This window comes from Malaya genurostris, chromosome 3, assembly GCF_030247185.1.
Source record: "Malaya genurostris strain Urasoe2022 chromosome 3, Malgen_1.1, whole genome shotgun sequence".
Taxonomy (NCBI): domain Eukaryota; kingdom Metazoa; phylum Arthropoda; class Insecta; order Diptera; family Culicidae; genus Malaya; species Malaya genurostris.
This window is the reverse complement of record NC_080572.1, coordinates 178,746,706-178,768,920: the sequence shown is the minus strand read 5'-3', so window position 1 is coordinate 178,768,920 and position 22,215 is coordinate 178,746,706. Positions and strand designations below refer to the sequence as shown.

The window sequence follows — 22,215 nt, the reverse complement described above, 5'->3', positions numbered from 1 at the left end:
CGATAAAAGTTACTTCCCTCTTTCGAAGACGCAGATTCCCGGAAACGATTGATACTTTTCAACGGATAGTTCTACTGTACATCCGAACATAAAATATTAGTCTAAACATAAGTTTGAACAGAAAGTGATGCTGTACATTGTCATTTCCGAGAAAGGCATTTCTAAGCCATAGTTCAAGCCATCTGGGTTGGCAATCAATTGGCAATACCCATTCGATCCCATTTGTACCCAAGAACCACAACCCGATAAATCTACCTCAGTGTCGCCTAATCGAAGATTTCTTCGGGGTTTTGAGCTCATTGGTGTACAAAAATAACTGGAGAGCCACGAATTGCTAACAGTTGATTGACAGAATCAAAAGATGCATTCGCAAAGTTGACATGAAGGCCGTACAACGCTCCTGCTCCGACATCAAACGGAAGCTTCGCCGAACATTCGATTACGGACCGTTTTCAAATGTTCACTAATTTTTTTTCAACAATGAACAATGTATGTTTAATTTCAATAAATCAGATCTTCTCCAAGTATGTTTGTCTTTTTTTGACAGCTTGAGAAAGAAATACCAAAATTTTAGTTGCCACCCGTTATCTTGTATGCTTCTTCGTTGATTAATCAGTGCGATGACAGTTCGAATTGAGTTGCTACTTAGCAGTTCAACTGGAACCGATCTGTAGATATAACAATTGGTTGCAGCCACAATTTTTAATTATAAAAGCTCCTCTGAAACAGTGATGCCAGATCGTGCGCGCCAAATTTCCTTATTCGATCTAGTATCAGGGTGGTGGAAAAGGGAAAAATAGTATATATCCGTATGTAGAACGTATTTTGCACAGCTTACTGCGGTACACTCCGCGCGTGCGGATCGAGACTAAAAAATTCACTGCTCCGAAAGTATTAATCTTTCCACTCTGAAACTTTGCAAAGATTGAGTTAAACCCCTAAGGCTTCTTTTTTCAACTAAAAAATGAAAAAAATTAGCTTGAAGCTTGAAATTTTTTTATTTGTTTATTAATTTTTAACCTTTTTCATTAAACTAACTTTAAAGGTTGTTTTATGGAATCGCTTTTTTGAAAGCTAAGGAAAAGACGCACATTTCATGTCTTGGACGAATTTTTGTATCTTTATTAGATTTTACAGTATAGGCTATTGAAAAAAGGCTCTTTTTTGAAAACGCGAAACTTTGAAAAATCATATCTCGAAAATTCTACGTACCATATTGAAATAAAAAATACGTGTCGAATATTTTCGAGTTCTATACCGAAAAAAAAATAGTTAGATGAAAAAAAAAATTTGGGTGGCTGATTTTGCGTGGAATGCCCCGTATATAGAATCTGCAAAAACCTGTCGAGTTCAACTTGCGCAGGATTTCAATTATTTAACCCAGTGAAATTTGTCTACCGCAGTCGGTTCGATTGTCGAACCGATTGGTCACGTTCCTCTATCATCATATGGTGAAGCAGGAAAAACTATCTGTAAAATTGCTTTTTTTTTGTTTCAATTATAGAGGTTTTAACTTTAAGGCCATACTTAAGCTTTCTGATCCTATGTGCGGGGTTGGGGATCGAATCCAGGTGGGCTGCGTGATAATATTACACAGAAAAAATTATGAATTTTACAGGTGACAAAATTCTGCAAACGATACAATTCATAACAGGCTCCGAATGTAATTTGCACTTGTCTACCAAGCGTTATTGTATGAATTTATATGGATCAATTATTCATCAAGCGGATATGGGCTACTTTGGTTCAGTCGATTAACTGACGAGCTTTGTGATCTAATGTTTCTCGGTTCAAGTCGCGCTATTGCTTTAGATCTTTTGTTTTTTTATTTCATTCGATTTCAAACTCCTGCAATTTTCAAATCACACAATTTTACATGTTATAGAATGTAAATCTGTGTGAAATACGAGGCTCCACTTATGTGCGTCTAATAGGATGTAAAATCACAAGACTTTTTCGAACTGTGTACTTATATTTGTGGGAAACATCTGTATAAAATCAGTATTTTTTTGCAAAATCCGTATAAAATTCAGTAAATTTTACCAATGTACTTGAAAATCAGTAGAATACCAAGAAATCCGCATATCTGGTAATCCTAATTGGAACTCTCCGTCGAAGACAATCCAGGCTTTAATATTCGTTCAAAACTTTAAACATTGAAATAAATCCAATTCGGAAAAAAATAATATAATCTAATATCTGCTAATAATAAATTGAGCTTTGAATCTACGGTGTAAGTTGAACTATAAGGAAACGATGTAAAATCTAGGGTGGTACCAAAATTGTAAATGCGAATAAAAAACCTGTTTTAATTCACATAGTGATATAATGATGCCTTTCTCATGTATATAATATTGTGATATTCTATTCAAAATTTTTCTCTTCGATTTTTGAAAGAAACCAAGAGGTTTTTTATGCATAACATACAGAATAAAACAGTGCTTTGATTGAGTAAGTCATCCTTAAGAAAACAAAATGGGTTCACTATTATATGCACTTCCGGCACCGGAACCCGAGAACCGGTATAATCAAAGTCGGTTCGTGCAGCCACCAACTAACGAATCAAATTACGATTTAAATGTTTGTTGTATCCGAAAATATTTTAAGTGATGGTGTACAATATTGAACACACTTTACCCTATAATTCCGGAATCGAAAGTCGGATCCGGATGAAATTCAGGAATTCCATATGGGACTACGAGACCTTTCATTTAAATCTAAGTTTGTGGAAATCGGTCAAACCATCGCTGAGAAAAGTGAGTGAGATCCATTTTGGTATATATGATCACTATTTCCGGTACTTCCGGAACCGGATACCGGGAACCAGGATAGCCGGAATCGGTTTGTTTAGTTGCCTACTGATAATAACTATCGATTTGTGTAGTTTTGAGACCAGTTTAGAAATTTTTTTACGTTTTTTGTTTCGCCGGTTTAAGAGACGGTGTACAATAAGTAACACACTTTACCCTATAACTCCGGAACCGGAAGTCGGATCCGGATGAAATTCAGGAATTCCGTATGGGACCACGAGACCTTTCATTTGAATCTAAGTTTGTCAAAATCGGTTCAGCCATCTCCGAGAAAACCTAGTGAGATTATTTGACACATACACACACACACACACACACACACACACACACACACACACACATACACACACACACAGACATTGCTCAGCTCGATGAACTGAGTCGAATGGTATATGACACTTGGCCCTCCGGGCCAATTTTCACTAGTCGGTTTTTCAAGTGATTGCATAACCTTTCTATATGAGAAAGGCGAAAAATCGAAAAAAATTCTAAAAAAATAAGAAAGGTTTCCCAAAATGCTTACAATATTTCTGATTTTTTTCAATTTCAAAAGTTTTTGAATATTTTAAATAAAATGAAAATCAGAAGAACCACCCTAACTCCACAAATATGGCAATTAAAAGGTTAAAATTTTGGAAAATTCATCTCCTGTACAAATTTTATCAAACATTAATTCCGGTTTGGGGGTAGTTTTCATATGCAAACCCGGCTACACCCTTTGAACCGTTATTGTACAAAAACAGTTGTTCGGATGCGACTTCCGGTTCCGGAACAAACAGCAAGTCGGTTCCAAAGAAAACAAAGAATTCGTATAATCTTAGATCTAAAGTTTTTAGAAATTGAAAAGGTTACGCTAGTGCATGAGTAAAGAAACTTTTTTGTTCTTGTTCAAGATTCAAATAAAAGATTTTTTAAGAATCCCTTAGTAATTTCACTCCTTTTCTCGGTGAGGGCTGAACCGATTCTCGCAAACTTAGGTTCAAATGAAAGATCTTATAGTGCCAAACAAATCTCTTGAATTTCATCCGGATCCAACTTCCGGTTCCGGAAGAACAACATGAAGATTGTTGATCATTTCAAACAGTTATACAGTGCGGCGATGCAAAACACGGAAAAATATTTCAAGGCTGGACTCAAATTAGCTCCGATCGATAGATTTGGTCAGTTATAGGTCAAACAAATAGACTTCGTTTATACCAGTCCCCGAATTCCGGTTCCAGCGGCACCGGAAACAGTGGTCACACACTAATAGCTTAATCTATTTCCACGAAATTTAAATTGAAAGGTCTTATAATTCCACAAGAAATTCCTGAGTTTCATCCGAATCCAAATCCCGGCTCCAGAATTGCAATGTGATGAGAGTAAACAATTTCAAACCGTCATATAAAACGCACCGGTACGCACAACCGCTGATGCCGAAGAAGAGAAACACCGCCTTTACGAACGATGTATACATCAAGTGGTGGTAGTTTTCACACATGCGGTAAAGAAAACGAAAACCAACACTGAAGTGAGTCCATCGGCACCGACAAACACGGTGCAGGTACGAATGTCTGTTACCGGTGCATGACTTCGGTTGAACACAGTGCTGAGGTTGAGTCAAATCCTCGCCATTTTACAAGATGTGCACCCGACAGAAAGAAAAAAAGAGTTTCCATGGATTGACGTTTATTTGAAAAGATACAGCTGGAGACGTGCCAGCCAATGAAAACTGCAAATAATATTCACATACATGCTCTAACCGAAATTGAGTAATCGAATCGAAATATCTGCTAATGAAATCTTTAAATCGTGACCAGCTTTCCTCAATTCGCCAATCACTGTATAGCCATTAGTCAACAAAACAAGCGAATGAATAAAATAAAATCTGAACAATAGTTTTTTAATAAATATTTATAAACTCTACAAATCATTTTATCGGTTGAGAGATTGCAAAAACAATTCCAACGATGCATATGCAATGCAACCTTAAATTATGCACAGACTATTTTCATCCCCTTTCCGATGCATAATCTGTTGAGAGATACAAAGCATTTATCCTATTGATAAGACTGTTAAATCAGTCAATTCACTAATGAAACAATTCCCAGGGTGAAAATCCCGCACTTTTCCTATAGAAACAAAGCGAACTCAAATACAACTGAACCGATCTGGTCTGGTCAAGCAAAAGTCAAAAGGTGGAAGATGGATATCGGTTGGTGTGTGGGTCGTAAAAAAAATATATGTATGCCGGTTTGTCCCGAACCACTTACCGATGGGGTAGAGCGCATATTTAAAGTCCTCCTGGGGCTCGAAGCAGACGAACGGCACCACCGGCTCGGAATCGTTGGTTTGCATAAAGCAAAATTGGTTCCTCGTCAACAGTTTGGTATCGTAGATGATGCTGCCATTCTGAAATTGAACAAACAACAAAAGGAAATTAAAGCTATGTGCCAAACAAGATAACAGTTGGAAACGCAAATTAGCTCTTCGAGTCGATCACATAAAACACGGCACTGATAGGTCGCTGTGAGACAATGCATCAAAATGAATACCGGTTCGGTAGAAGGTCATCTGATTCATTTAGAAGAGGGACTACCTGTATAACCTGTTTCCTCTCGATTAAAATCATCAACAACAGCATTGTTTACGGCAATAAACTCATGATATTAGTAGACGTGACACCAGAACGATTAAACGAATGTCGTGCGTGACAATTGGATCCACGAGTTAAATGGATTTTACAGTATATGGAATTCTACGAAAATTCTAAAAATGTGTTCCTAGTTAATCAATCAACACTCAGCCGTGGTTGTTAAAATAAAAGGGTAACCGTCAGTGTTTCAGATTTGATTCTTAGAACCGATGATCGATTGCAACACGCGGCACGATTTACATATTTCATAGGTTCATAAATCATCCGACACAAACAGCACGAATTTATACCAGGAATCCTTCAGGGTAGACCAAAATATAAATAATGCATTGATAACAAAATAAAAGGTCAGGTTGGAAAAAGAAGTCCACATCTTAAGATTAATCTAGAAAATGTGAAAAAATTGTATATAAATTAATTACAAGTCAGTCTCACGAAAGGTTGAACTTAAGGTATCTTTAGAATTGCTTTTTTTCTTGATGTCCTGTTTAGCCCCAATCACTCCAGTTATATAAAAAAACTCTTTTCTTTAGATATTTATGCCAATTATAAAATGGATAACTTCCATTCTATAATTGACTTTTATAATAATTTTAGTTCATTGTGAATTTTCATTCGTGCGATCAATCTCGAAGTGAAACTAGGGGAAAAGTGTTATAAAGCGCACTTACACTCCCTTCCTTTTTTGAGCATTCAATACTTTACTAAACAGAACTTTTTTCACTAACATTGTCTTTTCGGAACTGAATTAACTGAATATATCATCCGGCAGTTCCTCGATGTAAGATTTCATATCGATAAAGTAAGCATTTTACCCGTCTAGAACATCTCAAAATCTGTTGCTATGTAGTAACTAACTTTTAGCAGTGCTAATGTCTCTATTAAGAGTTTTGATATGATTTGTATGAAACTTTGGACATCTATATTATGCAAACCATCAATTTTATCGTAGATAGAGAGGCTAATTGGACCAAAAACTGATTTTTGCATTTCTCATATAGAAAGGCTATGCAATCGCTGTGAAAATCGACTTTACAACCGAGGCCCGGAGGGTCGAGTGTAAGATACAATTCGACTCAGTTCGTCGAGATCACAAAATGTCTGTGTGTGTATGTGTTTATGTTACAAATAATGTCACTCAATTTTCTCAGAGATGGCTGAACCTATTTTCACAAACTTAGATTCAAATTAAAGGTCATAAGGTTCCATATACAGTTCTTGAGTTTCATTTGGATCCAACTTCCGGTCCCAGAATTACAGGGTGATATGCACCAAAAAAAGGAAAAAATGGCTGCAGCGTTTTCCACAAACTTAGATTCAAATGAAAAGTCTTATGGCCTTACACAATTTTTTTGATTTTAATTTGGATCCGACTTCCGGTTCCGGAATTACAAGGAAATATGTGCAAATTTACTGAAAAGTGCGCACTCAATTTTGTCGGAAATTTCTTAACCGATTTTCACAAACTAAGAAGCAAATAAAAAGTCCAGAAATTCTTTAAAAAATCCCCTAAAAGTTGATCCAGATCCGACTTCCGGTTCCCGCATTACAGTGCGATTAGTGAAATTTTTTAATTTCATGGGTATTTTTTTCATAAACGAAGGCAAAACGAGGTGCACATTTCGATAAAACTAACCGCTAAATTCATCTAGTTGGCAGATCAGTGGATAAATAAAACTACTTTGCGGCTAGTAGTCCCCGGTTTCCGCTTCCGAATGTACCGATAATAATGAAGAAAATCTCTAAAAACGGAACTCACTTCGATATCTCAGCCGATTTTCACAAATCAAATTAAAGCTCTCATTGTCTTTATACTGTGCAATTTCAACCTGATCCGACTTCCGGTTCCGAAATTATTTTTCCATTTTCATATTATGGTAGTTTTTCAACTCAACATTGGTGGAAAATTTAGCGTAAGATCACGTTTATTGCATAAATATGCCACGAGCTGTTGAAAAATCAAAATAATAACTTGAGAACGAGGGAGGGTGGAGAAATAACTCGTACTTTAAGTAAATTTAAGAAAATTTTTGATTTCAGATAATTCTACGCCGAGTTATCGTGTTCACCGCGCAACGTGATTCTCAAAAGAGGTTTTGGGGAATACTCTGTTATCGCTTTATTTTTCAATATTAGTATACGGAAATATAACTAAATATTGTTCAAATGATGCTTTATAATATTAAAAAAGTTTAAATAAATTTGCTCAAGCTGTTTCTGCGTAAACATACAAAAAAGGGTTTTTCAATTCAAATTATCCCTTGTTGGATAGCTATAACCGTGAATCTAAGTCTAAAAAACATTTTCTGTTTCAAGATCAATTGTGAGAGATATTGTAGAAAAACTGAAAATTTGTAAAACTTCGTATAATTCAAAAAGTAAACAAAGGATCAAGGAACGAAAACTGTAGCGTTCTGGCTGGTTAAAAGACCTTTCATTTGCAACTAGTCCGATCAAAATCGATTCAGCCGTCTCTGCGATCTACGCCTCTTTATTCTGTACACACATACACAGAGCCATTTGCTCAGTTCGTCGAGCAGAATCGATAGGTATATGATACTCGGAAAATTTTTTCAAACTATCGAATTCTATACCTATTTTTACATACAAAAGGATAAAACGTGAAAAGGTGCACATGCGTACACACAGAGACAATTTCCGATCTCGTCGAGCTGAGTCGAATGGTGTGTAACACTATGGGTCTCCGCAGCTCCGATCAAAAGTCGGTTTCTTAAGCTATTACCTTTCTGTAGAGAAAGGAAATGTGCGTCTCTTTTACGCAATGTACAACATTTAACGTAATTTTTATCAGTGCTTTTTTAAAAAAGAAATTTTAACAAAAACAATTCAAAGGTGCTTTTAAGACCTTAATTTTTTTTTCATTAGAAAAGTCATTTAAGCACTAATATACTATTATATCGATCAAATTGTGAATTGGCTCCTAGAGATCATACTCCTAGACATGACCGTTTAGGAAATGTTCAGATATTGAATTCAAAAAATTTAGATTTACGCCAGTTTTCTTCAAACCGGAAACGGTTACTCGCACAAAAAAGTGTCTAAGAAGAAATTGTTGGATATTAGGAGTGTACTCCAAAAAAATATACCCAGAAAAAGTCCAATGCTTATCTAAAGACCAAACCACAAATAGGAAATTCAAAATAATCACATTTAAACTTAATTTAATATATTACAATACTTTTATTTTGAGCCTGTTTATAATCAACCAATATTTGTCGATAGTTTGAACTTTTTTTTAATGAACAAATTTCAGCTAAAACAATTTTAAAACATTTGAGAAACTTTTGATGAAAAATATGTTAGTCTTTTAACTGTTTTAATATGATTTTACAGATAAAGAGTAATAACTTTATTATTTTTACGTTTCGTCTTTGACTCATCAGTATATCATAATAAAAACGGTTATGTGCCCTAGCACAAAATTTGGCTAACCCCTAAATGACCAAACCTGCATCGGCCGGAAATAGTCGAAAACACGTTTTCGTTCGGCACGTCAGAAAAAACATTGCACTCCGTTGCAAAACAAAAAGTGTTCTGTAAATAGCAGAAACTTTACGTCTGCTTAGTGGTTCAAATTGAACTGCCGAGTTTAGCACTAAGCAGTTCAATTTGAACTGCTCTGCTCTGATGAGTCAAAGACGAAACGTAAAAATAATAAAAACGGTTATTTGCCCTAGCACAAAATTTGGCTAACCCCTAAATGAGTAATAACTTATTATTCTTACGTTTCGTCTTAGACCTAAGAAAAAAACCTCTTTTTACGTTATTTGGGACTTAATTCGTAAAAAGTTACGTAAACTGAGGCAACGTAAAAAAAAAGTTTACGTAAACGGAGGCTTGGGTGTATTTGAAATACACTTATCATTTGCACCGAAGTGCAAAGTCCTTAGAAAGGACTTCGGTTTTCGCTGCAAATAATAAGTATATTGCAAATAGTAATAGCTTTACGTCTGCCTAGCGGTTTATGTTGAACTACAGGTGGCATAACAGTTCAACCAGTGTTGCGAAAATATCAAATTATAGAATATTACCGCTGAAAAAAATCATGCCCAATTTTAGGAATCGATTGTCAATTTTAGGCATCCACAAAATCAACGATGACTCGAAAAGAGTATGGACAAAATCTCATCCTTTTCAATATCACTATAGTGATGTTCTATAAACTAACACGTGATAATAACATGATAATCATATTCCAAGGTGTTATTAAAAAAGACATCACAAAGCATGTTTCATGGAGCAGTTTCAAAAATATTAACATTATTTACTTGAATTCCATACAAAGAAGTAACAGGAGCGCAGGAGCGAACAGAAAAAAGCGATCAAACCAGCCCGGTGGAAGGGCACTCTACCAAGTACACAGGAATCTCAATTTACGCGCAGAGCCCGGGGGTACGTAAATTAACTTTCGCGTAAATTAAAACAATAATGCATCGCGTTATTTCAAATTTTTCGTGTGAAAAAAGGTTTTTCAAATTTCATTTGATTTTAGTGTAAATAGCATAAATCCTACACAGCTCGAAAAAATCACATAAATGGAGCGTCGTATTTCATACAAATTTATATTCAAGAACATGTAAAATTGTGTGATTTGAAAATTACATGTATTGATTTCGAATGATATAAAAAACAAAAGATCGATTGCAGCAGCGCGACTTGAACCGAGAAACATTAGATCACAAGCACATCGATTACTCGACTGAACCGCAGAGCTCATACTGTTCATTGAATAATTGATAAATATAAATCCATACAGCGGCACTTGGTAGTCGAGTGCAAATTACACTCAGAGCCTGTAAAATACTGTGCGAGTGAAATATTGCGCCATTTGAAAATTACTTAGTTGTTAATTGTATCGTTTGTAGAATTCTGTCACCTGTAAAATTCAGATTTTTTTTATGTGTACTACGTCCGATGTTTTAGAGCCTGATGACCCTCTGAGTATGTTCTGAGACTATGGAAATGTTTAATAGATGTTCCAATATCCAAGAACTACTTGGAGTATTGTATTTAGGAAATACACTGTGTCACAGCAAGAACTACAACGGCTAATGCCTTTTTTTCTCGTGATTCATGCTTTTAGAGCAACACATTGCTTATTTGTCTATTTATAGCTGTTCCTGGTAGGTTCCCAGTCGTCCATGAACTTCGGTGAAAACAGGTCTTAAGATCTACTCTAGCATTCAGCAGTTTATGTATAATTTTTCAATGCTGTTCATAGTCGTAGAGGTACAATTACAGATAGTTTTTGGATGACCTAGAGTAATCACAATCAGAGCTAATAAAAATCACTCTTATTGACTCAAAATAGGCTTGTCGTATTTTATTCACTATTAATAGCCAAGCGTCACAGATTTTCAATACATCGATGAAAAAATGAAAATTGAAATTCTGCTGACGCTCCCTGAAGACGTTAGTTTGGTTTCGTCTTGTCATAGAGGAAAAAGTGACGTTGGCAATTATTCTCTCTCTTTTTTTCAATGAGAAACGAAAATGCTTCGTCTCTCTTCGTTTGTTCTGTTGTTGGTCATTTACGAATGAGACAGTAAAATATTGAAAATGAGTCTGTTGGATTGGATTCTATTATTGAGAATGCGCGACAATTTTAAGCTCTGATCACAATTGTCCTATTGATCGCATGTAACATTACGGATATGGACCGATAACGATAAGTTCGTTAATCTACTTTGTTGCACTGGTAAATCTTAACGCCTGAAGTACATGTAGTTTCTGGATGGAGCATCGGTTACGTTGGTAGACCTTAAGGCTTTTTCCGAGGAGGTTTTGGATGTGCAAGTTCTTCTACAGATCTTATAACAAACAGTACGTCAATTTTCAGTAAATAGTTCTACGAGTACAGACCGCACACAATAGTCATATAAAAGTGATTATATACAATATTTGCTTTCCAAAAAATTCTTGGATGCCCACGATATTATTTAGATTCTTTGAAACTAAACAATTCATCAACGTACATATCACAATATTAAATCCCCTGAAGCATGTTAGATTGTTTTGTATGTGTATATAAATTAAGATTTCCTTCATTATGCAAGAACCTTTTTTAACGCGATCATCGTGTAAATTAAATTCGCGTAAATTAAGTTCGCGTAAATTGAGGTTTTAGTGTACCGTTCTATCATAGTCAGCATAGCTTCTCAGCAGAAAGCTGGTTCAAACGCTGCGCAAAACCCTGCACTCCAGTTACTTCTTAAATCGAATTCATGTTAAATAACGTTTAATTGGGTTTAAAAACAGAAGTAAATCAAATCTAGAATTAAAACTAAGTCTTTTGTCTCTATACTTGATATTCAGAATGAATTTATATTTTCCTGCTTTTGCATTGCATATTGCTATTGCGTATTGCACTATCGACATCTGAATATCATCATCTGCTAGTGAAAAACGCTGCATGGCTGATACGAATGATCATTAAAAATCATTTATGAATATGACTGTAGAGATCACCGACGATTACTATCGGGGATGATAGCTGATCTGTAAAATTTCGCTTCGCGCCGCTTGTCGCTTTCTCTCTGGCTTCGCCCTAAGACGAAACGTAAAGATGAAATTAATTATGAGTCCTAGCACAAAAAGGTTATCCCCCAAAAAAGCAATAATTTAAAATATGACTTTCTTTATTGCAATAGCCGTTTTTGAGGTATTTAGACATAAATTCAAACAACGCATATTTTTGTTGAATTGCGCTATTTCGACAAAATCGAAACAACAAGAATATTCCAACAAAAACTTTAAGTTGCTAGTTCTTGAAAATCGTTTTAACTGGAATCAGGAAACAGAACTAATTGGCTCAAGTGGCACGTTCCCCTAGTTATTTGGAGATTTTTGCCTTGTCGTTGCTTCTCATCAATTTCCTGATGGGAAGGGAAAGATAAAAGGATCATGGAAGGGAATTGTGAAGTGAGTTGGAGGTGGGAAAACAGCACAAAACATAACGAAACAAATCGTTCTACATCCTGATTTAGAGATTTTACAAAAGCGACTCCATTCTGCATTCCCGGAAGAATGCTTAACTCTGAGTTAAGTTAAGCTTGTTCTTGAAATTCGCAAATGTAGGTTTTAACCAAAGTAATAGAATGAAAATATTACAAAAAAATAAATACAAATGCTTTCTGTTATTCCATTATTTCGATGAGTTTTTGATTTTTTGGAAAAATACTTAACTTATTTTGCAGTTTTAAGTTATTAAAGTGCTCAATTGATTTTTGCGACTTCTTCTTAGATACTTTTTCGCACAAGCAATAGTTTTTCAACTACAGCGATTTGAAAAAAACAGGGTGTCAGGAAACATGCGTTGAAATTTGTAGAATCTCAAGTCGAATTGGTCTCACTATCCATCCAAATCGGAGTTTGCGAAGTCTGATGACTTTTTATGACGGTTGAAAATGTGTCTGTTTTAGCAAATACTTTAGAATACCCTAGAAAGTCTCATAAAACTCAGATTAATTACGAGAGTTCAATTAGTTCAGTCATTCTTATAATAACAAAACCAAATAAGCATCGATCCCAAAAAAACTCGGCCAGACAGCTCGAAATGTCTAGTGATAACATCCAAAACGTGACCGATACTATGCGTGTTCAATTCAGACCCCTTCCTTCGAGACGTCCGGGTTGCAACAGTATTGTAGTTGCATTGCATTGCCCACCAAACACCGATAAACAACATTGTCTTAACCAGTGCCGGCGTCTACGCCGCGGTTCCGCTTCAGTTGCAGCCAAAATCACTGTTAACACTTCGTTAACAGGTGTACCACCATCAACGCATCAACACTTATCGAACAAATTAATGATTGACACGCCGATCGGCGCACTTGGCGGGTTGGCAGACCGGCGTTGTTCGAAAAATTTTATTTCAGAAACCCGAAGCTCTCGCCCCACAAAGAACCGATGATGCGATGTCCAACTTGATTTGTGTGGCATGCCGACAGAACTAACGCATTTCTGCTGAAACAGAATCGGGTGCGTTTAGGGGAGCCGAGCCCATTTTATCGTATATTAATATTTTGCGTTAGTCGTTTGATTGATCGGCAGCAATGGAATGAATGCTTTTCTTGTGTAACGTCACACCAGAATCTATATAAATAAAAAAGCTTGCCGATGAAATTGTATCAGTTTCGATTTGCTACTTGAACGAGAAAGTAAAAGTGTTATTAGAATTTCATCCAAAGTATGCAGTCATCGGTGATCATATCTGTCCTTCTTATTGTTCTTGGAATTGGATCAGGCATAGCCTACAGTCAGACGAAATACTACACTCGTGTTCGTCATGTTCCGTTCAAGATTATTGCAGCTGACATACAGAAGAATGAGATTAACTCAACTCGACAGGAGTCGGAAACTGGTGACATGATGTCAGTGGCAGAAGCTGAAGATGCTCAAGGAACAGCTGGCGATAAAGCAGAAAATGAAACAGATTCGCTGGATGAAGGTCGTTCGGAAGTAGATAATGAATCGGAGCGAGATAGCACTGAAGGAAAGCTTCAACAAACTGAAAACAAACGGCAAGGTGGAAACCAGCAACGAGTGGATGGATCACAAAGCCGACAACAACAAAATAGAAAGCAAATTGAGCTAGATTCCTCTAACAATAGGCAGAACAGATATAAACACTATCCAAAGTATCAGTTCGAATACACTGTGAAGGATCACTCCACCGGTGATCACAAGAACCATTGGGAAATCCGTGATGGAGATTTCGTAAAAGGAGAATATTCACTCATTGAGCCAGATGGATCGCAAAGACTAGTCATGTACAAATCTGATGCGAAGCGTGGCTTTGAAGCCGATGTCAAACATCGTGGCAAAGAAGAAGTTAAAATTGGATCTGGCAAAGCTGGAAAGCCCCAAGCATATAGTTCTATCAAATTGAAACAATATCTTTAGAAGCTTTGTTGAGTAATGTTATTCGTTTGAGAGAGAGTAGTTTTAAATTCGTTTTAATTGTCGTTATTAGAGTGTCCGGACTGCAGCCTTAAATACATAGAAAATAATTCACCGTTCCTAACAAATGTTTGAACTTTGGCCATAATGGTATTAATGTGAAGTATCAAATAGACAATAAAAGAAACATCCACCAAATTGACCTGCACACTTCTCATTTTAAAGATGGGTATGTGTGGCATGTGCTGTTTAGAAGCAAGAGAAATGACGTGTGAAAGTTTTGCTCGCGCATTGCAAAAATCCGACCTGCTTAAACTGTCACTAACGGGATTAGAAAATTCGAAGAATGGTTTTGTCGGCAGTCATTAAGAATCACTAAGAAAATAGAAAACCGCAGAAACGTTAAGAAGAGTGACCTGTTGTTCCTAGCATTTCCATCAGAGATGTTGTAGCAAGCAAACTGTCGTCTTCAGTCCGGCATTGAGCTAAACGACGGACTGTCGACTTTCAATAAGTAGGTGACTCCAAATCGTGACGTAGAACAAAACAAGCGGGCTGTATGATGATGAAACCTTCATCGAGATAAACTTTAAGAAAATTGTAACAGTTTACGACACTCTATGAAATACTTCAAAAATTGTCTTTGTTCTTTATGTTATTGTACAAAAAAATGGGACTGGCACAGCATGATGCGTAAGTCGATGCCTTTCACGCAGCCTGGACTCGATTCCCAACCCCGCACATAGGACCAGAAAGTTTTGGCATTAAAAATGCCTTACTCTTCACTATACGGGGCCGGGGGTTAATTAAAAGTTTCAAAAATAGCCGCGTAACCTTTTTGAGTCATAATTTTGAACGTTAATAACTCAGTCATTTGTTGATAGATTGACATAATTTAACAACCAATCGATTCGGAAACTTTTAACTTAAACATGTATGATAACGTCGTTTCAGTATTTAAATAGCATACTATTGAAAAAATGGTTAGAATTGACCTATGTTTTCATCCACCAATCCCAGCTGACCAAATTGACGTCATTTTCTTGTTCGGCATATGAGGCTTTGCGTCATGCATAAAAACACCGCATCATTCTGCGTATTCTGCAAATCATTTCTTGATTTCAGTTGATGCTTGACAGTGAATGAAACAATTAGCTCGTCCAGTGAGGTGATGACTAGATTGTATATGCGTTCGCTCGTTGGATTGTCGCTTTTGCTAACTCTTCACTGTACGAGACTGGGTGTCAATTAAAAAAAAATGCAAAACTAACCGCGTAACCTTTTTCTGTCATAATTTTGAACGATTATAACTCTATCATTTGTTGATGAATTTATATAATTCAACTGCCAAGCGATTTGAAAACATCTAACTAAAACTTATGCGGTAACGTCATTTAAGTATTTCAATTGCATACCATTGAAAGATTGGATTGAGTTGACCTATGTTTTCACGAGCCAATGACAGTCGCAGTGAATGATGTCAAACTCTCGTCCGATTTGCGCAGTATGAACTATAACACAAAAGATAATCTATAAATATATGCCCGAATACATTTCTGCTTTAGTTTACCCATCGGCGATAGATTTTTCGAATCTAATTTGAAGCGCTTGTATCTCTGTGATTTGTTGACTCATTTAACTTGATTTGAAAAAGTTTAAAAATGTTTTAATTTGTCAACGGGTAGTGTGCATACAGGAATCTCCATTTACATACGAACAACGCGGTGGCGCGCAAATTGGTTCAGTATAAAGTTGTGTTATGATGATAATCATAGGTACTTGTTTTTAATTAAATGTTCCTAAACACAATGAAATATCTCTCAGCATAATTCCTTAAGCCCTATTATTGAACTAAACAACAATCGTGTAACCTAATTGCTTAGTTAGAAATTAATTTGGAATCTTATAGAAGAGAACAACAAAAACAAAAACAAAAACAATGCAATGCAAATCTGTTTTCCCACCAGGAAACGCTTCAAAAGATTCGGAGCTTAGTACAAATAATACACAGACTCACATATATAAAATTATCAGATGCAATAAAATGTAGTATTAGAGATAAACTCAAGATAAGCTGTTCTGCGATTTTACATGTATCATTTGAATCCTCACTAAACTCGGGTCACCGCCAGTTTCAGTTAAATTATCAATTACATCAAACAACAAGTGCCTTATCATAAAATATATAAAATCTTCTCTAATCGCTGTTTATAAAATAAATAAGTTTGTACGTTCTCTGTCTTGAAAATTATTTCGATATAAAATCGTTTCTTTTGTCCAGATTTATATCTTGAGGTTGTTCGTATCCAAAATTGGTCTATTAAGTAACTTTGAAATCATCATAATTGACTTTCATTTAAAGGATATTTTCAAAAATTCTGAAATGAAAAATTAGAGCAAGTTTGTAATTTGTCGCTGTTTAGTGCATCCACCATCATCTTTATTTTTGTATTTATTATGGATACCTTAGAATTATTTCATTTCTAATGTAATCGTGCTCGGTCGTGTCTTGCATACAACCCTTTAATTTTTTCTTGCCCGAAGTGGTGAATGAACTTAAGTTTGAAACCTGTTTAATTAAAAAATACAACAACGATAAGAATATTCCGCCTGATAAAATCTTCAACTTAAATTTGAATGACACAGAAATGTTTATCAATTAAATAAATTCACCATGACGAAAATATTGCGCATCCCGAGGCTGCATGCAAAACAGGTCGTTCACAAGATGTCAGTCGAAATGAAGCTTGATACATTCAAATGGTATATCAAATTTCCCAAGAAGGCTCGTTTCGAGTGGGTCAACCTGTTTTGTTTACTTCTGCAATGAATATATGAGCTCGTCAATAAAAATTGGGACACACCACGTCCTACCTTGATATTTAAATAATACCGTCATGACTACCTCTGTAATCGAAAAAGTACTTGCGCCAAGTTAGGTGATAATTTTCAGAGTTGTTATCGAGTTAACATACAGAATATATGACTGTAGATCTTGTTTAAAAGAGAAATTTGCTGCTTTTTCCCGCGCTTAAATATCCATACGATCATCTCTTAGTTTCAATAAATATCTGTACTAGTCAAAAATATTGAATTTCGCGCAGCCATGAACAGCAAGAATCATTTGTGTTAAGTTTGGTGGTATAACTTTACGTTGTTTTGGAGTTCGGAGTTGTTCGATCATATAAACAAATGACCCTTTGAACCCCCCATTGTTTGAAACACTGACTTCATCCACCCCTCTTTAAAGATCCTTATGATTCTTGGAAGTGCAAATAGGAAGCATTATCGTTTTTGGAAAATTTGATCAATTTTACATTAAACTCCCCTTATTACATCTGCTCCCTGCAAATATTCTTAAGACCATAACTAAGTTGTGTAAAAAGTATGTATAATTTTTATAAATTATCATGCTTCACTTGCTGTAGACACTTTCCCTTATAAATGTTATTATAAGCTTATCTGAAATGCAAGATGTGAACATTCACGGATGGTCTTATTTCCAAGATAAACAAAATATACAAAAATAAATGTTTTACCTTTTTTTATATATATAAAAATAGGTATAGAATTCGCTCAAACTTTAAGAAAATTTTCCGAGGCACGGAGGGCCGAATGTCATATACCAATCGATTCAGCTCGACGAACTGAACAAATGTCCGTGTGTGTGTGTATGTGTGTTGTCAACTAAGAGGTGGAGATCTCAGAAATGGCTGGTTTCCCCGTCACCCAGAACGCTATTGAATGGTTTTGAGATCGGATGTTTATTTTTTGAGTTATACGAAGTTTTATGTAAAATTTTTTAGTTTTTTGACAGTATCTGTCACACTTGACCTTAAAAACAGAATATGTTTCTATACTTAGATTGCACACGGTAATAGCTATCCAACAAGCCATAGATTGTTAAAATCCGTCCATTTTCAATGGAGATATCGACATTTTTGTATAAGCGACTTTTCTCCCTATTCCACCAGTAGAAGTTTTGAGCGCTGTATGACAAAGAAATGCTTGGGAGCAACGTGAAACACGATTTTTTATACTGTTACATACAATTGTTTCTAAGTACCAAAAAGACTGTGTACAGCATCCTTTTTCTTGACAACTTGCTTCGGACCGATTTTAGCACGGTTCGTTTTTGGCAACATAATCGTTCGAATATGACATATGTAAACTAGATGATGGCAGCATTTTTCGAGTTGATAGCAATTCCATAATTATATTGATTTAAACTACTTACAGCAATAAATGCTGGAAGAACATAACACCCATATACCATTCGAATCAGTTCGTCGAGATCAGCAAATGCGTGTGTGACAAATAATTTCACTCAATTTTCTCGGAAAATTTCTTTTCTACAAACTCAGATTCATATGAAAAGTCATATGCTCCCGAACAAGGTTCCTGAATTATGTTTGGATCTGACTTCTGGTTCCGGAACAATAGGATGGTATGTGAAACGAAATTAAAATTGTGTTACTAATTTTTTTTCGTAGATGGCTGAGCCGATCTAAAATTCAAATGAAATTTAAGAACCATTCAAGATTCCAAGGAAAGGTCGTAAAATCCTATAAAACATCTTGTTTTCAGTCCGATCCATCTTCCGGTTTAGGGGATACAGGGTGATTAGTATACAAATGTTTATTTTAGTATACAAATATTTTAATCAGGTTTATCAGTTTTGCAGAATTGGATAGTCGATAACCAAATATACTAATGTCAGTTATAGAGGTATTCAGTATTCGATTCGGATTTAATTCGCACTACGATTTCTCAAACATTTACACTGATTTTCAAACATTTGGAAACAAATGTAAACTATACAGCTACTCAGGTGAAATTATCTGACTTCGGCTACACCGATTTTCGAATTCTGGTTCCAGTATCGAATCGTTTCTCAAAGCTCAATCGTTTTCGCAAAACAAAGCCAATTCGACAAAGACAAAATTAATTAATTTTATCCAATTCCGACTTCCGATTCTGGAATTATAGGATTCAAACCGATATAGAAGATGACAATCCCGAAAAGCTTTAAAATTGGACTCAAAACTCCTGAATACCGGCTCTAGAAGTACCGTGAAAAACCATAAACTCTAAGGTGGAAATTACTTCGACATATTATGGAATATTTAATCGATTGTCACGCGTTAAGATTCAAATTCGATCCGATTTGCAGTTTCGACATTACAGAGTAATGAGGAATTAAAATCTCAAATTGCCGCTTAAAACGACGGTCATTAAAATAATGTCATGAAAACTGAAACACCGAAGAATATTTATGCAAAAAACACATGCGGATTGATAAAAAAAAGGTATCATCTCACTTCTAGGTGGATTAAGCACGTTTTTGTTCTAACTTACACAGTTCGAAAAAATCCTGTGATTTTACATCTTATAAGATGCACATAAATGGAGCGTCGTATTTCATACAAATTTATATTAAAGAACACGTAAAATTGAGTGATTTGAAAATTACATGTCTTGAATTCGAATGAAATAAAAAAAAAGATCGAGAGCAGAGCGCGACTTGAACCGAGAAACATTAAATCACAAGCACATCGGTTACTCGACTGAACCGCAGAGCTCATATCTGTTCTTATAATAATTGATTAATATAAATCCATAAAGCAGCGCTTGATAGCCGAGTGCAAATTACATTCGGAGCGTGTAAAATTCTGTGCGGGTGGAACATTGCGTCATTTAAAAAACTAAGTAGTTGTGAATTGAATCGTTTGTAGAATTCTGTCACTTGTAAAATTAATAACTTTTTTCTGTGTAGTTTTTGTGTGTCTCATTTCTCGGAAGGACAATGCATGGAACACTTGTAGAACTAATTTGATACTATCATTCTACTGAAGGAAGTATGTTGATACGTTAAGGCGTTTAAGAGTTATGCAATATTTTTGAGTTTTTGAAGGTAGTTTTAAAACTAATTTAAATAAGTTAAAAAAACAACACCCTCCCAATTTTCTCTTAAATTTTTACTTATATTATGACCTTTCAGGAATCGCATAGGATACATTTTTATCGATCTGGCATCTAATGAATATTATTATTTGTAGCTTGACTAGATTTTGATGAAAAAATTATCATAACTTTTTACTGGTAGCTCATATGAAAAAGCTTAGCTGAACAAAATTGTGCGCAATGATCAGTACAACAACTCTTCTGAAGACAACTTTTCCGTAGAAAGTTTCACAAAAAAGTTAGAACAAAAAAAGTGAATTTTCAGGAGCCCCCTACTTTTATTCGGAAAAATTGATGTAACTCGATCAAATAAAAAGCTAGAGAGGTACTTTTTTCAGCAAAGTTGCTGAAAATAAAATTTCCTACAAATTTATTGTACAACAAAATCATTTTTGAGTTCAATTAAGAAAGTTAGATTTCAGATTTCCATCGAAATAAGGACCACCCTAGTAACTTTTGTCATCAAAAGGAGCGCCATTTGATTACAAACAACTTCTGTGAAGACTTAATCTACAAAAAACTAATATTTAATAGTGAAAATATTTTTGTCACGCTAATTTCCCGTTTTGGACCCCTGTGCAGGGCTTTTTATGGAAGCTAAAGAAAATTTCGAAAATATCACCTTGACCTATCTGGGCATTTTTTAGCTTATCATACTTATCAATTCGTAAATGACTTTGATCATCAACTAGCCAGACTAACAAATCGGAATAATGTTGATATCAATCTTGATGATTTCCTCCCTATTTTTGCGTCATCAGCCATATGGAAGTTGGGATTTTTAACACCCAACTTTGGAAGCTGCTTTTAGATTTGATACGTACATTGTCACTATTCAATCACAATAAAAACTGATTAAAAGTTCTGATATTCTATTTTACTAAATTATTATGTTTTTAAGGTATGAAACAGGCGGAGGAGATACAAAAATGGTTCATTAGCGTGTCCCTTAGAGAGAAATGAAAAGAACCCTGCATGCATACATCCATACGTACAAACAAACATACATGTATAAATACATACATACATACATACATACACACATACATATACACATATACACACATATAAACATCGTAACATTCAGTTACTATTTCTATTCTAATAGAATTTAACTAAGGGTAATGTACCAATAGTCATCTCATTAATAGAGTCACCATGTTTTTTTACCGATTACCTTTCAATCAATGAATTATCACCGTTCTTGCATGCACTTCCTCTTACATTTCACTCACACATCAACTCACCCATCAGACGACCTTACAAAATAAACTGGATGAACATCGTTTGAAAGCTATCAGTGGTTTGCTCACATGTTCAGTATATATTATTTTATTCTATTTCGCAATATTACGTCTCATTCCATTGTAATCTTTGGTACACAAACCACCAATAAACGTCAAAGATGAACTTGATTTACTGTTGATCTGCTGTCATCGTGTGAAAACCAATTGGGATACGTTCACTTTACTTAATTTCCACTTCACACTGGTAATAAGGGCAGGTAGTATGAAAATGAAACATAAACAGAGCTCAGTTAAGCCTTACCGGCCTCTCCAACCCCGGATGTTGGAGCGTAATGCAATGAACATTTTATTCAAGTCGTTCTATATCTTATTCATTTAATTCAATAATGAAGCTAAAAACTGTAACACATATCTTTATCAAATTGTAACGAAAATTGATTGTATCTGATGATGCTTGCAATTTCGATAAAAAGCCCAATTTGCTACTATTTTGATTCATTGCTTCTCATATGAATTTGCTCACGATATATATCAGCAATCCCACCGTGTATTTCCCACACCAGTACTGTATGAAACAGCACACACGAGGCATGAAGAAAATGGCGAAAATTTTGCAAATTCGCTTTGAATCATATTT

The 22,215-nt window shown here is 35.3% G+C and overlaps 2 protein-coding genes across 4 annotated transcripts in view; one reads left to right on the top strand and one right to left on the bottom strand.

Moving 5' to 3' along the window:
* The window catches only part of LOC131435050 (G-protein coupled receptor Mth2-like), a 91,707-nt gene that overhangs the window by 33,628 nt on the left and 35,864 nt on the right, over window positions 1-22,215 (bottom strand). For all 3 annotated transcript variants that reach the window (XR_009230430.1, XM_058602526.1, XM_058602527.1), the window contains one exon: window positions 5,063-5,201. Coding sequence is in view for 2 of the 3 variants with exons in the window: in XM_058602526.1 (XP_058458509.1) it covers window positions 5,063-5,201 (139 nt within the window). In the remaining variant the exon portion in view is untranslated. The remainder of the gene's footprint in view (window positions 1-5,062; window positions 5,202-22,215) is intronic.
* LOC131435051 (uncharacterized) lies at window positions 13,627-14,471 on the top strand. Its single transcript, XM_058602528.1, has one exon. The coding sequence runs from the start codon at window positions 13,657-13,659 to the stop codon at window positions 14,368-14,370; it is 714 nt and encodes a 237-aa protein (XP_058458511.1). The 5' UTR covers window positions 13,627-13,656; the 3' UTR covers window positions 14,371-14,471.